This window comes from Etheostoma spectabile, chromosome 13 (assembly GCF_008692095.1).
Source record: "Etheostoma spectabile isolate EspeVRDwgs_2016 chromosome 13, UIUC_Espe_1.0, whole genome shotgun sequence".
Classification (NCBI taxonomy): Eukaryota; Metazoa; Chordata; class Actinopteri; order Perciformes; family Percidae; genus Etheostoma; species Etheostoma spectabile.
Genome location: NC_045745.1, coordinates 11,635,805 through 11,652,679, shown reverse-complemented (window position 1 = coordinate 11,652,679; position 16,875 = coordinate 11,635,805). Strand labels below are relative to the sequence as shown.

Below are 16,875 nucleotides of genomic sequence, written 5' to 3'. Positions count from 1 at the left end.
GGTGTCTCTGTAGTACAAAGTGTATTGTGTACTGCAGCAGTTCTGCTAATGGGTGTTATATCAGCTCTTTAAAGAAGGTAAACTGTCTTCAGAGACCACAAAGAGGAATACAGTTGCATTATGTGGTAATTAATGAAGAATTAGAACACTTACAGGTAACGTAAAAACCAGGGCAGCCTTGCGCATAAATGGCCCTGTGTGTACCCATATTGTTAAAATATTCAGAACTTTAATTCCCAGAAATCTTCTTCCCATTTGTGCTCATGGTGCGCTTCTATTTTGTCTCTGTAATTTGGCCATTCGACTTGAGAACATTTGAGTCTCGATGGTGACAAGAATGCAAATTAAGAAGGAGTGTAAATAGCTTCCTAGTTTCTGTTCAGGTGCAGGTGGTGAAAAGCTGCAGCTTTCCGAAGACAGAGCGTTTCCACACTGCTGCATCTTTTTTGTTGCTGTACAGCATTCAGTTTTGGACCAATGAGATTTTTTTTATTAAATATTAGGCTACCTTTGTCCTTATCTCAGTCTCTGGAGAATAATAGTGTGTGTGGTATTACAGAAGACTGTAGTCTCGAGACGAATTCTGACAACTTAAAGTAATTGCTAGTTTTTTGCTGTAAACAAGGACACGGGTACCAAAGTCTACTGTATATCCACGTTTTATTTCCAGGATTGCTCCAGTGTTACCAGAAATTACCTTCCGCTTTCTTTGTTTTGGAATTTTAAACTCCGGTAGATTTCGGAGGACTATGGTTACCTGCTCCTCAGGTCTCTGCAGGGTAAATCCAGACAGCTAGCTAGACTATCTGTCCAATCTGAGTTTTCTCTCTCACGAGTAAAACAACCTTTGAACGTACAAATGTTCCACAAAAAACTCGTTCCTTCCTCTTTTGTAGAGGCGCTGTGGCTTCGTAGTGCGCGGTCTGGCGCTTAGCAACGCCCAAGACGATTGTGATTGGTCTTGAGAAATGCCAATAAAGCAGAGCACGTTTTTCTCCCACCCCTGAATGCTGTGTGGACTAGCCAGACCCTCCTCTGCAGCGCTGTGGAAGAAAGCAATGTGAGACTATGGGTACCAAAACAAAAAGCAAAGACGAAGGGAGCATAGGATGCACATCAGTAGGCAAAAGCGCTGCAATTGGAAAAACATCTTTAACATCCCCCCCCTCCTATCTTTAATAGTATGGGGCATTGGGCAGCCATAGTGCAGCATCCAGGGAGCCATTCCTGTTCTGAGGCTAGTGCCTCTTTCAAAGGCAACGGCAGAAGTTCTCAACAACTCAGGCACTCACTGTGTTACCGACTGATTCTGTAGCTGTTTAAACATAAGATATAGTTACTTCTGTAAAAAAAAAAACTTCTCAGTGTCAAACTCTAGTAGTTCTTGCTGCCAATTAGGTTTGGTTGAAGAAGTTTGATGTTTTAGTAAATTATTTTGATTTCATTTGCGTTAACATACATGAAAGAAACAATTATTTGCCACAATTTGCCACCGTAGCTAACCAAAGTGAGTTTAGTGAGTTTAATGTATTGTATTATAATTAGTTTAGTTGTACATTACTTTAAATAACAGTGATGATGACAGTTATGTTGACAAGTAACCACCTGAGCCCCGCTGAGCTGCAAATTGATCGTGCTGCGTCCTCCACTCCTCTAGCCCAGTTTGAATATTGTTTCTATGTCCAGGATCACATGGACATTCCAATTACACAGGATGTAATGAAAAAACCCAATGTGTATGTGTTGTCGCTTCACAGTGGTTAGCACAGTGGATGTGCAGAGTAGAGACATTTTTTTTTCCACAGGAATGTTCCAGAAGAATTCCTTATTACCAAGACAGTATAAAAACAAAAGTGAGCCCCGCACTGGCTTGCTGAGTTGCTCTTGTTGAGGAGAACTCCAGCTCTGCTCACCATGTTTTCACCATCTCTCAGTTTCAGCAGAGATACCAACCACTATTGCTGCCACCACTATGGCCATTAGTGAGTATGCCAGTCGCGCAGTGTGCAGTGTGTTTCTCTCCACCTCTGTCTCTCTTACCTGCTTGACCTCTCAGTTAGTGTAGATGTTCATTTATTTCTCGTGTGTGGCTCACAGGAGAGCTCATACTGTGCAACATCTGTAGAGTATAGCCACAGCGAAATACGTTTGGCAACGTATCAGCTTTGCTAACACTAGACAATGATTTTACTAACATTTGTCGAAGACATGAAGGTGACCCTTCTAACAGCCTGACTATAGTGTTGCGTATGACATAATTAACACAATGTGTTTGTTTGTGAAAATCACAGTTATGTACATTCTTCATACTCATCTGATTGTGGTGCACTGATTTTAGAGTAGGTTATACCAAGTCTGCTGTGACCTGTTAATTTGTCAAAGTGAAAGACCCTGGTAGATCAGTGGCAGTGGTGGAAGAAGTACAATGATCTTTTACTTAAGTAGATATTACAGTGCGGAAATACTGTTTTACAAGTAAAAGTCCTGCATTCCAAAGGTTACTGAAATAAAAAGTATAAAGTAGACTTAAAGTAACAAAAGTGCATGTGCCCAGTGTGCTGAATGGCCCATTTTAGAAAAATATACAGTATATGATATTGCTGGATTGTAATCAGGGGTGCATTAATGTCCCTTTAGTATTGCAGCTGGTAATGGTGGGGCTTATTTTTTTACAGGTAGCTTGTGAACTTCACCAAGTGATCAATAAAGTTGTATCTTAACCTTTATTAATGCATCATAATGTATTTATTGATTATAATTTCTTTTAACAAATAAATGTGGTGGAGTAAAAGGGGCAATGTTTTCCCTCTGAGATTTAGCGGAGTAAATGTATACAGTAAATTTAAATATGTAAATGTTTGAAAAGTACCTCTAAATTATTTAAAGTATATTTTTTAGGTAAATTAATTTAGTTACATTCCACCACTGAGCAGTGGCTACTATGCTGACATTGAAGACCCATAACACTGTATCACACAACATGGCCAGGGCACACAACATTTTGACAATGGTAGGTGATAGAACACCTTATGGTGTGTTTGTGTCATACAGACATGGACTGTAACTTCCATTTTTAAGTACCATTGAAAGAAGAGAAACATGATTCTTTTCAGGGGTTAATCTGGTTCATGTAGTACTGTCAGGATATAGTGACAGAAAAGAAGTATTTTTTTAGGAAAGTTACCAACCGTGGCTTTCATACAACACCAACTGGTAAATCCAAGTCAAGTCTAACATTTAACACTCATTTTTTAATGGAAATAATTTTTCCCTCACAAAACATAGCTATAGCACCACATCAGAATGTATTTAGTATGCAAATTATACTACTAATTATTATCACTTATAGTCGCCATCTTGGATTGTGAGATGACAGAAGTGCCTGTTGTGAGAACCACTAATTGGTTTGGAAATCTGCTATCCATACAATTAATTTCATTTTTTTTCATCTAAATGTATTGGTCAGCCATTCTGATAGTCTACCTTGATACATGACTGTACGAAACACAGCGAGGTATCACACTGCAAAAAAGATTTGTCCCCCACTTCCTGCTACCTACTGACCCTATTTCTGCCTCTCTGCCATCTACATAGTTCTTATCAAAACCACTATGGTACTTTAGACTTTGACTTTTTTTGCGAGCCCCTCCATGTTTCCTATCATTGTGTCCATTCAGACACAGTACCAGATCATCTGCCACTCATGACAGTACAGTTCAACCTAGTCTTGAGGAAAAAAACAACCAGGAAATACACTGGGCTTTGCCTGTTTAGAAATCCTGCACAGCCATTGAGATGACGATGGGTGACTGACTCTGATATGCAAGCCCCTGCGGATCTTTCATCATTATATTGTGCAAAGAGCCACTATAATTATAAGTGAAGCACCTTTAATCAACTAACCCATCTGACTACTGACTGCTTTAATTCCTTAAGCAACATTTGAGGCAACAGCGTGTAAACAAACCTGACTTGTGTGTTTGGAACTACTGGGTAATGTGTATGTCTATTGTCTACTGCTCCTTTTTAAATGAGATCCTAATGTATTGTATGCAAATTGTATGTCCTTGCAGTGTTCCCTAACTAAATCTCTCCCTTTCAACTCACCTTTAATATCACATGGCTTTACATTAGATTCAGGATATAGTTTTTCATAGTAATGTTTTTTTTTTTGCAAGTGCATTAGTCAGAACAAATGTCACCAATGCTTTTAGACCGTCATCTGATAACAGACCTCGATTCTCCTGATGTTCCATGTGTTCATACTGTTGTCTGCTGTGTTGTGTATCATATTTAGTTGGCATGGTTTATATTCTCAAAGCTGCAGAGTTTCCTCTGTTCTTCTTTTGACTCAGATTTATTGTTTGTCCCATGCAGGGAAGCCAAAGAACCTGCTGTTATTTATTTATTTTCGTATCTTCAATTTGTCTTTATTGGCAGTCATGGTGTTAAAGCTGACCATATTTTAAATTCAGATTGGGATTAATGTTGCTGTGTACAATTTTCGGATAAAAGAAGATTTGTCAGAGGAAACAATGTTAATTATCTGGATGCATGAGGCAGTTCCGGATGTCCAGTTTTGGTTGGATTGAAAATGTATATCTTAAAGCTACAGTGCGTAGTTTCTGTCGCCACCATGAGGATTTTGAAGTAATTACAACAACACTCTCAGCATGTCCACATGATACATGCCTTCAGCAGTTGTTAGTAGCCAAAGATGACACGAAGGATTAAAAAAACATGACAGACTCTTCAGAAGAGGTAATTATCTTCATTTGAGATTCTGTGTGGGAAAGTCTCAGGACGCCACAATCTTCTGAGCATAGCCATACTGAGAAACACAGACAGAGTAGTGTGGAGCTGATAGTCTTAACTAGCTTTGTAGCAACTCATTTGGCAATGGCAACGGACGTTCAATAATATCAAAAAGCTACACACTAAATCTTTAAAATCAGTTTATTTTTATATATTTATTTAGTGCTCTTCTAAATGTTTCCAAAAACCAAAACCAAAAGTCTGGAACTGCTTCATATATTCAGCAACATGTTTCTTTTTTTAATATGTATTAAAAAAAAAATGGATGGATTTATGTATTTATCTCGGTTGTTTGTGTTCCCTTTGTTGCATTTTGTCTTTAACACTCTTGTTCATTTGTTTATTTTGTTGACATGTTTTCATCATTTCACACATGTTTTGTATGTTTTCCATATGACCCGCACCTCTCCCCCACCCTCCTTCTTCTATATTTTCCCATCAACCAATCATGTGCGTGCACATCATGTGACTTTGTCATGTGGCTCTTGCATGGTGCTGATGATGTCGTCTTCGGTGGCCAACAGAAGGTAATTTGTTTTTGTTTAGTTTGGGATCATCCAAGAGACATTTCTTAAATTAGAGTCAAAGGCAAAACATTAGAACATTCTAACTTTAATTTGGCCATTTTTCATCCGTCTTTAGGTCATTCTGTTCATACATGGTAAACATTTAGTAGGCTAAACATGCACTCCAACATTATTTCATCATCTCATTCATGTTAAGAATTTCTCTTCTTTCTAGCCAACTATGATTTATTTTGCCCATTGTCCATAGCATGAAGATTACATTATGCAAGACTATGGTCTGCTTAGTGCCTTAAAAAAGTGATTCTATGAAAGCAGTTTAAACTAATAATTTAAGAAATACACACCAGGGGCACATTCTGTTTCCTGTGGTTAACCGCTAGCTCGCAGCAATTGTGTTCTGCTTGCATTTACATCTGCATTAACATGCAGATTTGTCCCTGTCCAAGTTAGAAACCCAGATACAGATTGCATGGTAACACCAGGTGGAAATGGGGTCTTTGATTTGACTTCTCCAGAGTGAGCTGAGTTATATCTGAAGCTATTTGTTACATAATGTCCTTCAACTCTCTCTCAAAGTGAACTACATCATAAACAAGACAGTCCTGCCTGTGTCATTTTGTCATATGGTTGCTCGTTTCCATTGAGGCGCCAATATATTAATTTAAGGGGGATGGAATGCTACTACTTTAATGGAAAGACATGTTGCTTGAAACGCAAATAAAAATAGTTTATAATAAATTTAAATTTAGTAGTAAAATATTATAATAAATCATATACTTTGAAACACAGTTGTGGAGGAAGTATTCAGATCATTTCCTTAAGTAAAATTACTAAAACCCCACTGTGAAAATACTCTGTTACAAGTAAAAGTTCTGCTTTGAACATGTCAATAAAGCAAAAGTATATAAGTATCATCAAGAAAATGTACTTAAAGGTCCCATGGCATGAAAAGGCCACTTTATGAGGGTTTTTAACATTCCCTCAGCCTGCCTATGGTCCCACAGTAGCTAGAAATGGCCCTGGGTATCCTGCTCTGCTTTTGAGAAGCTCAGAAGGGCCAATCTGGCCAATGTCGTCATAAGGTTACCTCCCCTTTTCTCTGCTTTGCCCATGGCAAGCTGGCTAAGGCCACACTTCCACCCTCCACCTTGCCCCACTTAGCTCAATAGCATTTAAAGCTACAGACCTAAAAATGGCACATACTTAGAAAAACTCATTGTGGGACTGGCTCTAGTTGCTGCAATCCTGCAGCAAAGCTGAATTTCGGCAAAGAGACTTCAGATACAGTATAAGGGGACTACTAAGTCCTCTATAAAAGCATCCAAAATGCAGCATACCATAGGACCTTTAAAGTAAAAAAAAAGTTAAAGTACTCAATTGCACCAAACCCTCAAATTTTAGAAACTGGAAACGATCAAAACAATTCTGTCAATCAATAATCGGCTCACCATTTTAGCTGGACTTGTAGGCCATGATATGGGTAGTTTAATGTATAATGAAACATTATATTTTGTTCGCTACCCTACATGTGTTTTATGTGCAAAAGTCTTAATGTGTAAACTAACTTGAAACTAAAGCTGACCGATTAATGTAGTGGAGTAAAAATATTTTCCTATGAAATGTAGAACATGGCAGGAAATAAAAAGACTCAAGTAAGTAAATGTACTTAGTTACATTCCACCACTGGAAACACCCCAAAATACCTGTTCAGACTAGGTGTGGTAAATTGCAGTTATGCAACAGATCTAATTGTAACTGGGCTCACCTTTCATTCCATCTGTCTTTTTAAATCTCACTTTGCACTTGTTCTCTCACTTTGGTTACGTAGGCGATAAGATTAAGCTTCCACATGTCTCAATCAGCCAATCATAGGAGGGCTGGTTAAATATTTTAACCATTTTCCCATTTTTTAAAAGTCACGGTTATTGGTGAATACTTAAACCAAGATTATGAATGAACTGGATTAGCTGTAAGAAAATGAACAAGATAGTGTAGCACCATATTAGCAGGGATTAGTTCAGGTACAACAGCGCAAGTAGATCCATTTTAATCCAAACACAATTAAAATGTTTGATTAGCTGGTGTGCCTTTCCTCGTCTTTCCTCTTTATGAAAGGCCTTAATTTGAAATTAAATCATAAATGTGGTTTTGACAGCTCTCAATTTTATTTTTTTTGCTTTAAATTGTTGCACAATATACTTCCAGGTAGCATAATAAATCAACAATTTGGCTTTGTGAAACCAGCAGCTTTTGTTTTATACAAAATTACCTTTTTTTTAATTTCCCACTGCAGTTGGGATGGCATTTAAACATCACAAGAGCACCCTCACAAAGTGCTACTGACTGCAATCTGCATCGCACGCACTGTTAAGCATTGTCCTCATACTCAACTCCAAAGCTAACTTTTCTTATTTTTCCCCAAATCATCTACCGTAGCGCACAGTTTTTCACTTAATGGACTCACAGCAGCTCATTGCATTCCTGCAGCATGCAAGTTTATTCCCTGTTCCTTGTTGCATCCTTCTTCGTCTTGTTCTGCTCTTTCCTAAATGAAAAAGTCGGTCTTGTCTGCATGTGTACTGTATGTGTCATGTCTTCTTGGTTCTTGCATTTCTACATATACATAAAGAACTGGAGAAAAAAAAACATGAAACATAAAACACTGTTTTTAATTTACTAATTGCAACAGCACATGTTTCATGTTTTCAAGTTACTTAAAAATCGGTTTAAAATTCAAATTATAATTTTAAGAATGATGTCCGGTAGGAATTTTAAGATCAGAATTCTAAGAATGAAAGACTTCTGAATTACCTGTGAGAAAAAAAGTTGGAACATTCTCCAAACGCTTTTGTGTGCAGGTTGCTTGTAGACAGCAATGAGTATACATCATTATGTCTACCATATTTAAAGTGAAGGCTGGAGAGTGTGATGCATCGCTTTGATAATCGTAATTTGATTTGAGTCTAATTTTCCTCAAAAATACCAGATAAAACTGAACCCACACAACTGACGTCAACTAAACTAAAATGAAGAATCACTACCAAAACAGCATGTTTTTAATAACTCTTGTTAAATTCTATCCACTTTATATCTCAATGTTTGCTGGAAGATAAGGGAAGATGCGGTATTAGATTGGGCTACATGTGGAACCACGCTTCCTACATGTGTTTCAGTGCAGGCCATTGGGCAGCGCTGATGTTTCCCCTCCCAGGGAGTAGCATCACCCAAAATGTCCAGCATGCACTGAGAGGCTTCTCATTCTAACCACTTCTTTCTCTGTTTTAGACTAAAAAATGACTCAGATTGATGCTTGTGAATAACAATGCTGAATGTATCAATGTCTATCTGCCGCCATGTTGCTGCTGCTGTTACTAACTAACTCTGTCTGATTCACTTCCAGCACCTGTCATGCTCACTCCAGTTTAGTGGAATGCAGTTTTCAAGCACTGCGCTCAAATGATGAAAAAGTGCCTTCATGCATTTTCATTTAATTAACTACAACCACTAACACGGATGTTTGAAAAGTTGAATATTGAGTGCCGTGCTGTGTCTGTTTGAAATGTATGCCAATGTTATTTTATTCCTTACCTCAGTGACTTCCCAAACAAAGGCATATACATATATAATATGTCAAATATAATGTATAATTCTGCATAATATAAAAATGTTTTTTGTTTGGATTAATGGCACAGGGCAAATGTTGTAACATCATGTAGTAGTCTATTTAATAAGATCCCAAGGCTAACTGTGTGCAATCAGTATGTTCATAATTAATGAGATAGGGTTGCTACTCTCCACCCTTACAGCCATCACTGTAGCGTGAGTGAAAGCCACTCCATGTGCACAGCTCAACCTTCCCTCCCACAAGGCTATGTATACATTATTAAAAGTAATAGAGTAACATGTCCAATCAAGGCCCAAGGCTCATTCTCAGTCATTGTTCAGAAGGACAGAGCACCTAATGAGGAGCGTCAAGGAGAACAACACCGCAGCCACTGGCTCTTAGGCATCCACAGTCCTCTGTCCCTTCAAGCGGACGTAAAATTCCATCCCAAAAATCTATGTGAGAATACTCCCTCACCAAAAAGTGACTTTATGATGGCCTCCAAACTAAGTGATGTAATGTTCTTTTAAAAATACTATTAGCGTTTTCTGATCTTAAAGCCCTACAGTATAGGCAGGATAGCATTGTTTGTCACTGCCTTTGCAAACGGTTACAAATCACCATTACAAAAATGATAAATATGTCCTGATCAGCCACAGTTAAAGTTTGGTTTGGGTAGAGTTATGGAAAGATCATGGTCATAGAAAAACAATGGTGCACATTTTGATGTATCTCATTTGAAAGAATGTATGGAAATAAAAAAAAGTTTGATAAAACTTTTTTAAATGCACAAAGAGTTTTCAGGCTCTCTTGACTTATTAATTTGCCCTTATTGAAAAATATCTGATGCGCTAAATGAGATATGTAAGCGCCTTTACCGAATAATTTCTGAAGTAGCGAACATTTAACTCACATCAGCTGTTTGTCATAATTTATAGAACCACTAAAGGTCCTGGTCAGGGAAATGTAGACATAGATCATATTTGGGCATTAGAATTTCCTAGATATATAACTATCATAGATTCTGCGATCAGTCAGCATTTGATAGCATGGAGCACCGGAGCCAACGGAGCACCGGAGCAGGGATTTGAATTGTAATATTTTGTTTCCTGTGGTCTCATCCTTGATCCTTAATCAGTCTGTAATTCCTACCTCCTCGTCTGCAATGTCCTCTGATTACAATGCTAGTTGTATAATCATCTTAAAACGGTATAGGTTGAAGCGGTAATTTAAGTTTTATGTGATCTCAAAGACACAAGGACACTTGAACACACGAGGAAGGTTAGAGGCACAATAGGTAACATGTATTTAGTGGCCAAGGATGGTGTTGATGCAACAACCATATTTATGTCAACTAATTATAATTGCTTGGTTTGTCCTGTGTAGGGGAACCCAGTGCCCCCGTACTAGAAGTCAAGGTCCAAGACAGGGGCAATACTCTTAAGGTCAACTGGATCAAACAGGACGACGGCGGTTCCCCCATTAAACACTACCTGGTCAGATACAAGGCTGTGAGTATCCTGAGCAAGGAGGTCATTTGGGACCACTGCTGCTTTTTCCCCCATTACTTGCAATGGTTTATAATAGTTTTTGGGAATAGAATATAATGCCTTTATTGTCATTATACAGATGTGCAAAACCTGTGCAACGAGATTGAAGCTGTTAAAATGTTTACCAAACCAACTGGAAGCAGAAATGAATGTATCACTGCTGCCAAAAACAACATCCGAAACTTGCTCCACATTTGTGTGTTTCATCAAAATGTTAAAGGAGTCTTTTAATGCATGGGAAACTTAATTCCCTCCAAAATTATTTTCTCATGCAGCAGTGGTCATGTCTCCATTTTGTGTTGCCTCAGTGAAATTTTACAAATTCAGATTTTAGATTTTAGAACCATCCCTTTTTGGATACTTAACAACCACTGACAGTTACCTTCCAAATTATTGTTTTTCCCACTTTCATTGGAACTATATGATCATTAGATTATTTTTCTTTTCACTTGTCTTGGGCTAAGAAAGGTGCTAAGAATTTCTGGTGCCAGATAAGCTTTCAGTGAAACTGAAAGATGTGCTGTAAACTGTAGTATGTGTAGTTATGAAAAACGAATGCATTGCTTGAATCTTCTGCACATTGACCAATTTGAGAATGGGATGATTCTCAAATGATCTGAAATGACCCTTTCCTCTGTGCCTGTACAAAATGACCAAAATCTCACTTGGCTTCCCAGTTTTGAGTTTTGTCCCGTCTACATTCCTTTCTCAGAAGCATGTGTCTGACTGGAAACCAGAGATCCGCCTGCCCCATAACAGTGAGTATGTGACGCTGAACGGCCTGGACTGGAATACAGAATATGAAGTTTACGTGGTGGCAGAGAATCAGCAGGGCAAGTCGGAGCCTGCTGTCATCTCCTTCAGGACAGCTACAGACCCAACTACTATCCCAGGTACTATTCCCATCATCCCACCCCAAGCATCCCCACACACCAGCCACAGAGCACCAAGGCTTCCACCGTGACCAGAAAGACTCTCTCTATTATTTGGACTCTTACCAGGTGCTTAGTCAAAGCATGCCGGCTGTAGGGTCTGACATGACTCATCTCTCTCTGCCTGTTGCATTGGAGATGTGCACTGTTTACTTTACTGGTATTATTAGTGCAGTTGGTTTAAATTTGTGGAAATGTATGTGAAATGAGCACAAACTGTGAAATACATATAGTTGTAGTCGTGAATAATCAAAAGAATATATTCTTCCACTTCTCAAGGATTATATCACAGCAATATGACATTGTTTTCACATGAAACATTGTCTTAAAGTTAGAAAAATAAACCCTTGTTTAAGATTAAGATTAAGTTTAGGTTCAGGAAATTAATTAAAACAAATAAATAAAGATAAATTATGGCCAGAGTGAGGCATTAATATGCTGGCATTAGAGTCGTTGCTGATAGGAGTGTAATATGATTATTCTTGTTTCAATGCTATGGAGCAGAGAGCAATTTGATATTCTTCAATAGTTAACAATTACAGGGTTTGTAGACTAAATGACAAAGCAATTGAAAAGACTGAACCTTAAATAAGAATCAATTTTATGGGCCAAGAAAGTTTAAGCATGCAATGAATTGGACTTTGCTTTTCAGTAGCTCGTACATTCCTTAAAGACCATGCAAAGAGCATATGTAAAGAAAGATGCACACAGGCGTGTAGGTCAATGTAAAGACAACAAGGCTATCTGCTGATCTGTTGTTGTCTAGCAGTTAGAGTGTCATGTGTGTATCAAAAGTTGCTGAAAAGTCAAACTTTTCATGACTTGAAGCTGGTGCATCCAAAGTTTATTTTATCTTTCTCTTTCTATTGTTAATGCCAAACTCTTGCTTATTTCCAGTTATGTCTCCTCCACCTAATCCTTTACTCTTGGAGAAGTACATGTCTGTTTTTTTCATGCGCGTAGCACCTTATTGTCATTTTAAAACATTGTGCTCACTTCACAAAATTTCAGAGGCAAGGCTGCACAATAACTACTGGATCCATATGACGAGCAGAGGCATACGCTTGCTGTATTTTTTTTCTCTTCCTTGATGCTCTGCTGCTACAGATAAAACTCAGCATCATGGTACCCTGCTCTCCTAGTCTTCTGTAGCTTCTGTAAGGCAGCTGTTACTGCTCAAGTTCAGTGAGCAATGAAGTGGGGCCGGATATCAGTCAGACCCAGAGCACTTTGTCCAGTTACTACCAAATACTTCTCTAACCAGGTGGTCACGGTCAGCCTTCGCTCTGTTGTTGTGTGTACGGTGCACATTTTAACTTGGGCTGCCTCCCCATTGCACTATCCCTGAGCCATAAAGCAGGTTAAACTTATTTCTCATTGAAATATGTGTTTTCTTCTACTGAAAAACAACCCTGTCTCTCAACCCTTCCAGGTTTTCTTTCTCTCTGCATCATCCCCTTTCCTACATCCTCCCCTTCAGTCTGAGGGCTTTCTTTTCTTCCCTTACAAAAGAGATCTTGAAGGTCTCAACCATTTTTCCTTTCAAATGTCAAGTGAACATCGAGAAATCTTATAAAAAATGACATCATAATTACAGACTAAATTTCAGGCAAATTATTGGTCTTCAACATGTCAGATTTATCAGAGATGAGACATATTTATGTGAAAGTAAAAGGAATAATTATGGATTACCATTGGGAATGCAAATTGTTTTCCATTTCATCTTGCCTTCATTCAATGTTATGCCCTATAGTGTACTAAATACAATATATTGTTGATATATTGGTGTGCCAACATAAAGACCATGATGGAACTGTGGTGGACACTTCAATATGTCAGAAAAGACACAGAGGACTTTTTTGCCAACAAGTCCTCCACCCCATTCAACCACATTTGTTTCCCCACTGGTGACAGCAGCTCAACACGTCCTCTTACCTAAACATAATGGTCTCAGTTTTAAACATATGTTTAATGTTGCGAAACAATCACAGTTTGGTTAGGTTTAGGCAACAACACTACTTGGTTAGGTTTAGGAAAAGATCACGGTTTGGGTTTAAAGCTATAGTGCATAGTTTCTGTCTCCCCCATGAGGTATTCTAAGTAATGACAACAAAACTTGCGGCGCATCCACATGATACAAGCCTTCCGTGATCACGGAACTCAACGTAACTACAGTACGTACTTAACTTTACCTACAGGTACATAAGTTAAAATAAGTCAACTTTGACTTTTGATTATACAGGGAACATGAACAGCGGCCTCCTGATTCAAAGTCCTATGTTTATTTGACCTATCCATCCATCCCGACCTCTTCCTCATAGAGAGGCAAAGTCCCTCCCCCATCCGGTGGACCGCCATGAGACCTTAAGGCAACACTAGAGAACTTTTCCCGCTTCGGTGCCCCTACAAGTTGTAAGCAGAATTGTCCTTTACATAACATCATGCAAGTTTGCCTGATCGGGTAGCTGATCTGTAGTTTGAATGAACTGGCCAATGTAATGTAATGGAGAATTCCGCTTCCAACCTGTAGGGGGACCAAAGGGGGAAAAATTCTCTAGTGAAGCTTTACCTTGGAAAAAATATGAACAGAGGTGAATGAGGAAAGACAAATCCCGTTTAAATTGAGCCATGTATTACACATATGATGTTCATCAGTTTAATACATAATTTCGCAAAACAAGAAAGTCTCAGTTTATTGTTAAACTACAGTATAAACTAAGTATAAAACAGTGAAAATAAATAATTAGAAACACTACACATTATATCAAAACATCCTAGGACACAAAAGAAGGACATATGAAATATGACAGTACAGACAATATGATATAGCACAAGCCCAAGTTGCTACAGAGCTGCGCCCCCGAAAGTTCTAGGGCATCTTCTCCCACTGGCTTCCCACCAGTGAACATTGACAGCTGTGTTTGATGGAGCAGTCAGAAAGACCACTGCCAGAGATTGAGTCTAGTTCCCTCTACAGTGTTGGGCCAAAATGTTGTCGCGAACAAAAAGAAAAAAAAAAAATGTACAATACATTCTCTAAATCCCCTCCTTGTTAAGGAAATACATTTTCATAAAGAGGGGGGTTGGGAGGTTTTCATCTTACCTACCTCATCTTTTTCCACATTCTCTCTTCAGGGTCCAGAGCTGACTTGAATATACAGTGTGTGGCCTAGTTAAGTGGGGATGCAGCCCTAACAGTCTTTGCATGGTGCCACTTGGCAAACTGGATTAATCTTGTCTGTTCTATACTGGAGACCCTTAAAATCAATGGCTGCCAGTGCATGGCACATAAAAAAAGCAGTTATTTTCTTTTTCATGCGCTTTCTGGGCAACAGCCATATAGCAGTGGGAGGTTTGGATCAGTTATAATACTACCAGAGCAGTAGTTCACATGGCCCTCATCCAAGTCGGTACCCCTTTAATTTGCATGATTACTTTCATTTTCTGTTTTTTTGGGGGGCTGTCTAGTCTAACTTTGAAGTTGCTGCTGTTTTTTCTTCACTTCAAGACATGTGGGGAATTGCTGAGGTTTATGTTTAGCTACTACATCTGTCTTTAATTGCAGTAGGTTCAATGCTGGTCTCGGCAGGGTTGGCTAAAAGCAGCTGCTCTTTTTTTTTATGTACTGAGTCTATGCACTAAATTGGCACGGTGAGGCAAATTGCGAATGCAGGGTTTATCCTCGGTACTTTTTCATTTTTCAAACACATGCTCAGAAAGCATTTACACACATACACAATGCCACAAAACCTATCTACCAAAGCAAATGTATTTTAAAATGGTGTTAGGTTGCCTCTTCTTTAAAAAAAAAAAAAAAAAAAAAAAAAAAAGACCTGTTCCAATCTGTTTCAAAAGCCTTTATAGCCTTTCTTTTATTTGGCTTGTGTAGTTTCTGTTCTCTGCAGGTACAGCTGGGCAGCATTTTTAATCTGGTTGAAATGCTGCCCAGCTGTGGAAAGATAACACATCATTATAATTCACGTGCCAAAACGTTTCACAACTACAGAAATACGGCACAGAAGTGGCAGGTGTTGACAACTGAATCATCCAAATCTCCCCAGCTAAGGCTGATATTGGAGTAAAACTACAAGAAAAACCAGCTATTAACTTTTTGCAGAGCTGATAACATGAGATTGCCCATTCATCCATGTCATAGACCCGACCTTCATAACCAGCTTCTGTTTTGGATGTGTGGCTTTGCATGGGCCATTCTCCCTGCCATGACCAGTGGTGTAATGGTTGCTGAAGAAGTGACTCCACTGTGACCCTCGCCCCGCCCTCTCCTTTCTACCTGTGTGCACATTCATGCCAATCATTTGTCTGGTGAATTGCTCGGCTACAGTAGTAGACTTATTTGTGCTTTTAGTACTTAATAATCAAACAAAACAGGTATCAGAATAATTGTTTTCTATTTGTTAAACACAAAAGAGCTGCCACATTTCTCAAACAAAACATTATTTTTAATTTTTTTTGACCCAATGATCGCTGCACTTGTGTTACACCCGTCATATGTGTTATCTTTTTCCAACATTGTCTCCTGAAGCATTGATATTCCACTGAATACAGCAAATATGTTTTCAAGGAAGCAAAAATGCTGCCTGGATTACATTTTGTTTAACATAATGAGAAAGTGTTTTCGAATGAATGAATCTGCAATGTGGCAAAATGGTAATTAGATCATAAAATGTAGCACATTTATCAACAGTTATTTTGTCAGTTATAGGTGAGTATTCCCTGTTATACAATTTTACAAATTAATTAATCAGATTAAAATCCTTATTTCATAGTTACTGGATTTTAGTCCAGGTGATGCTGTTGCTTTTGCGCAGCAAGTCAGGAACTGATGCGGTAGCGGCAAACCAATCCAGCATCACTGTTCTACGGGCTTATAGGGGGGCTGCTGACGATTGGATGTTCAAGTAAAAAAATAAAAAATTGTGAGTCGGTATACCAGCTTTTGGCTCATGCTAGTAATGGCCGAATGAAGCTTTGTGAACCAGTGTCTTTATTTTCTGAGCCCACTAGATGGCGCTCTCTGTTCAACAAATGGTTGCGAATATACTGAATTGCAATGCCTTAGGCCTTTCTTTTAAACCCCTGAGCGCCATCTAGTGGGCTCAGAAAATAAAGACACTGGTTCACGAAGCTTTATTCGGCCATCACTAGCTCACGCTTCCAAAGACACACACGCACAAATATCTAGAGGCCCAACTGTGTCCATAACTTCTCCAATAATGACCAAATGGGTGAATTAATGATGGTTTTGATTAGTCATAAGTATTTGCATTTATCTTATATGTTACACCACTGGCCATTACAAATGAGAGATAATAGCCTAACTCCTGGGGATGTGTTCTCGCATCCAGGATACCGTCTATATTATCCTAAACTCTACCACTGATCTGCACCATGACGGATTCAAGTAAAAAAAAACTCGTCTTCCTTGT

At 38.6% G+C, this 16,875-nt stretch overlaps 1 protein-coding gene and 1 long non-coding RNA gene across 28 annotated transcripts in view; one reads left to right on the top strand and one right to left on the bottom strand.

Annotated features, from left to right (window-relative positions):
• ncam1a (neural cell adhesion molecule 1a) overlaps positions 1-16,875 on the top strand; it is a 265,840-nt gene that overhangs the window by 225,466 nt on the left and 23,499 nt on the right. For 7 of the 27 annotated variants that reach the window (XM_032533170.1, XM_032533169.1, XM_032533167.1 and 4 more), the window contains 2 exons: positions 10,333-10,457; positions 11,209-11,389. In XM_032533170.1, the coding sequence (XP_032389061.1) occupies positions 10,333-10,457; positions 11,209-11,389 (306 nt within the window). Of the gene's footprint in view, positions 1-74; positions 78-1,934; positions 1,983-5,339; positions 5,343-10,332; positions 10,479-11,208; positions 11,390-16,875 lie in introns of all 27 variants that reach the window. The other 20 variants (XM_032533160.1, XM_032533156.1, XM_032533152.1 and 17 more) reach the window with 7 other exon arrangements.
• The window catches only part of LOC116700216 (uncharacterized), a 15,943-nt gene continuing 15,082 nt past the window's right edge, over positions 16,015-16,875 (bottom strand). The window contains exon 3 of the long non-coding RNA XR_004334600.1: positions 16,015-16,026. This is a non-coding gene — a long non-coding RNA (uncharacterized LOC116700216). The remainder of the gene's footprint in view (positions 16,027-16,875) is intronic.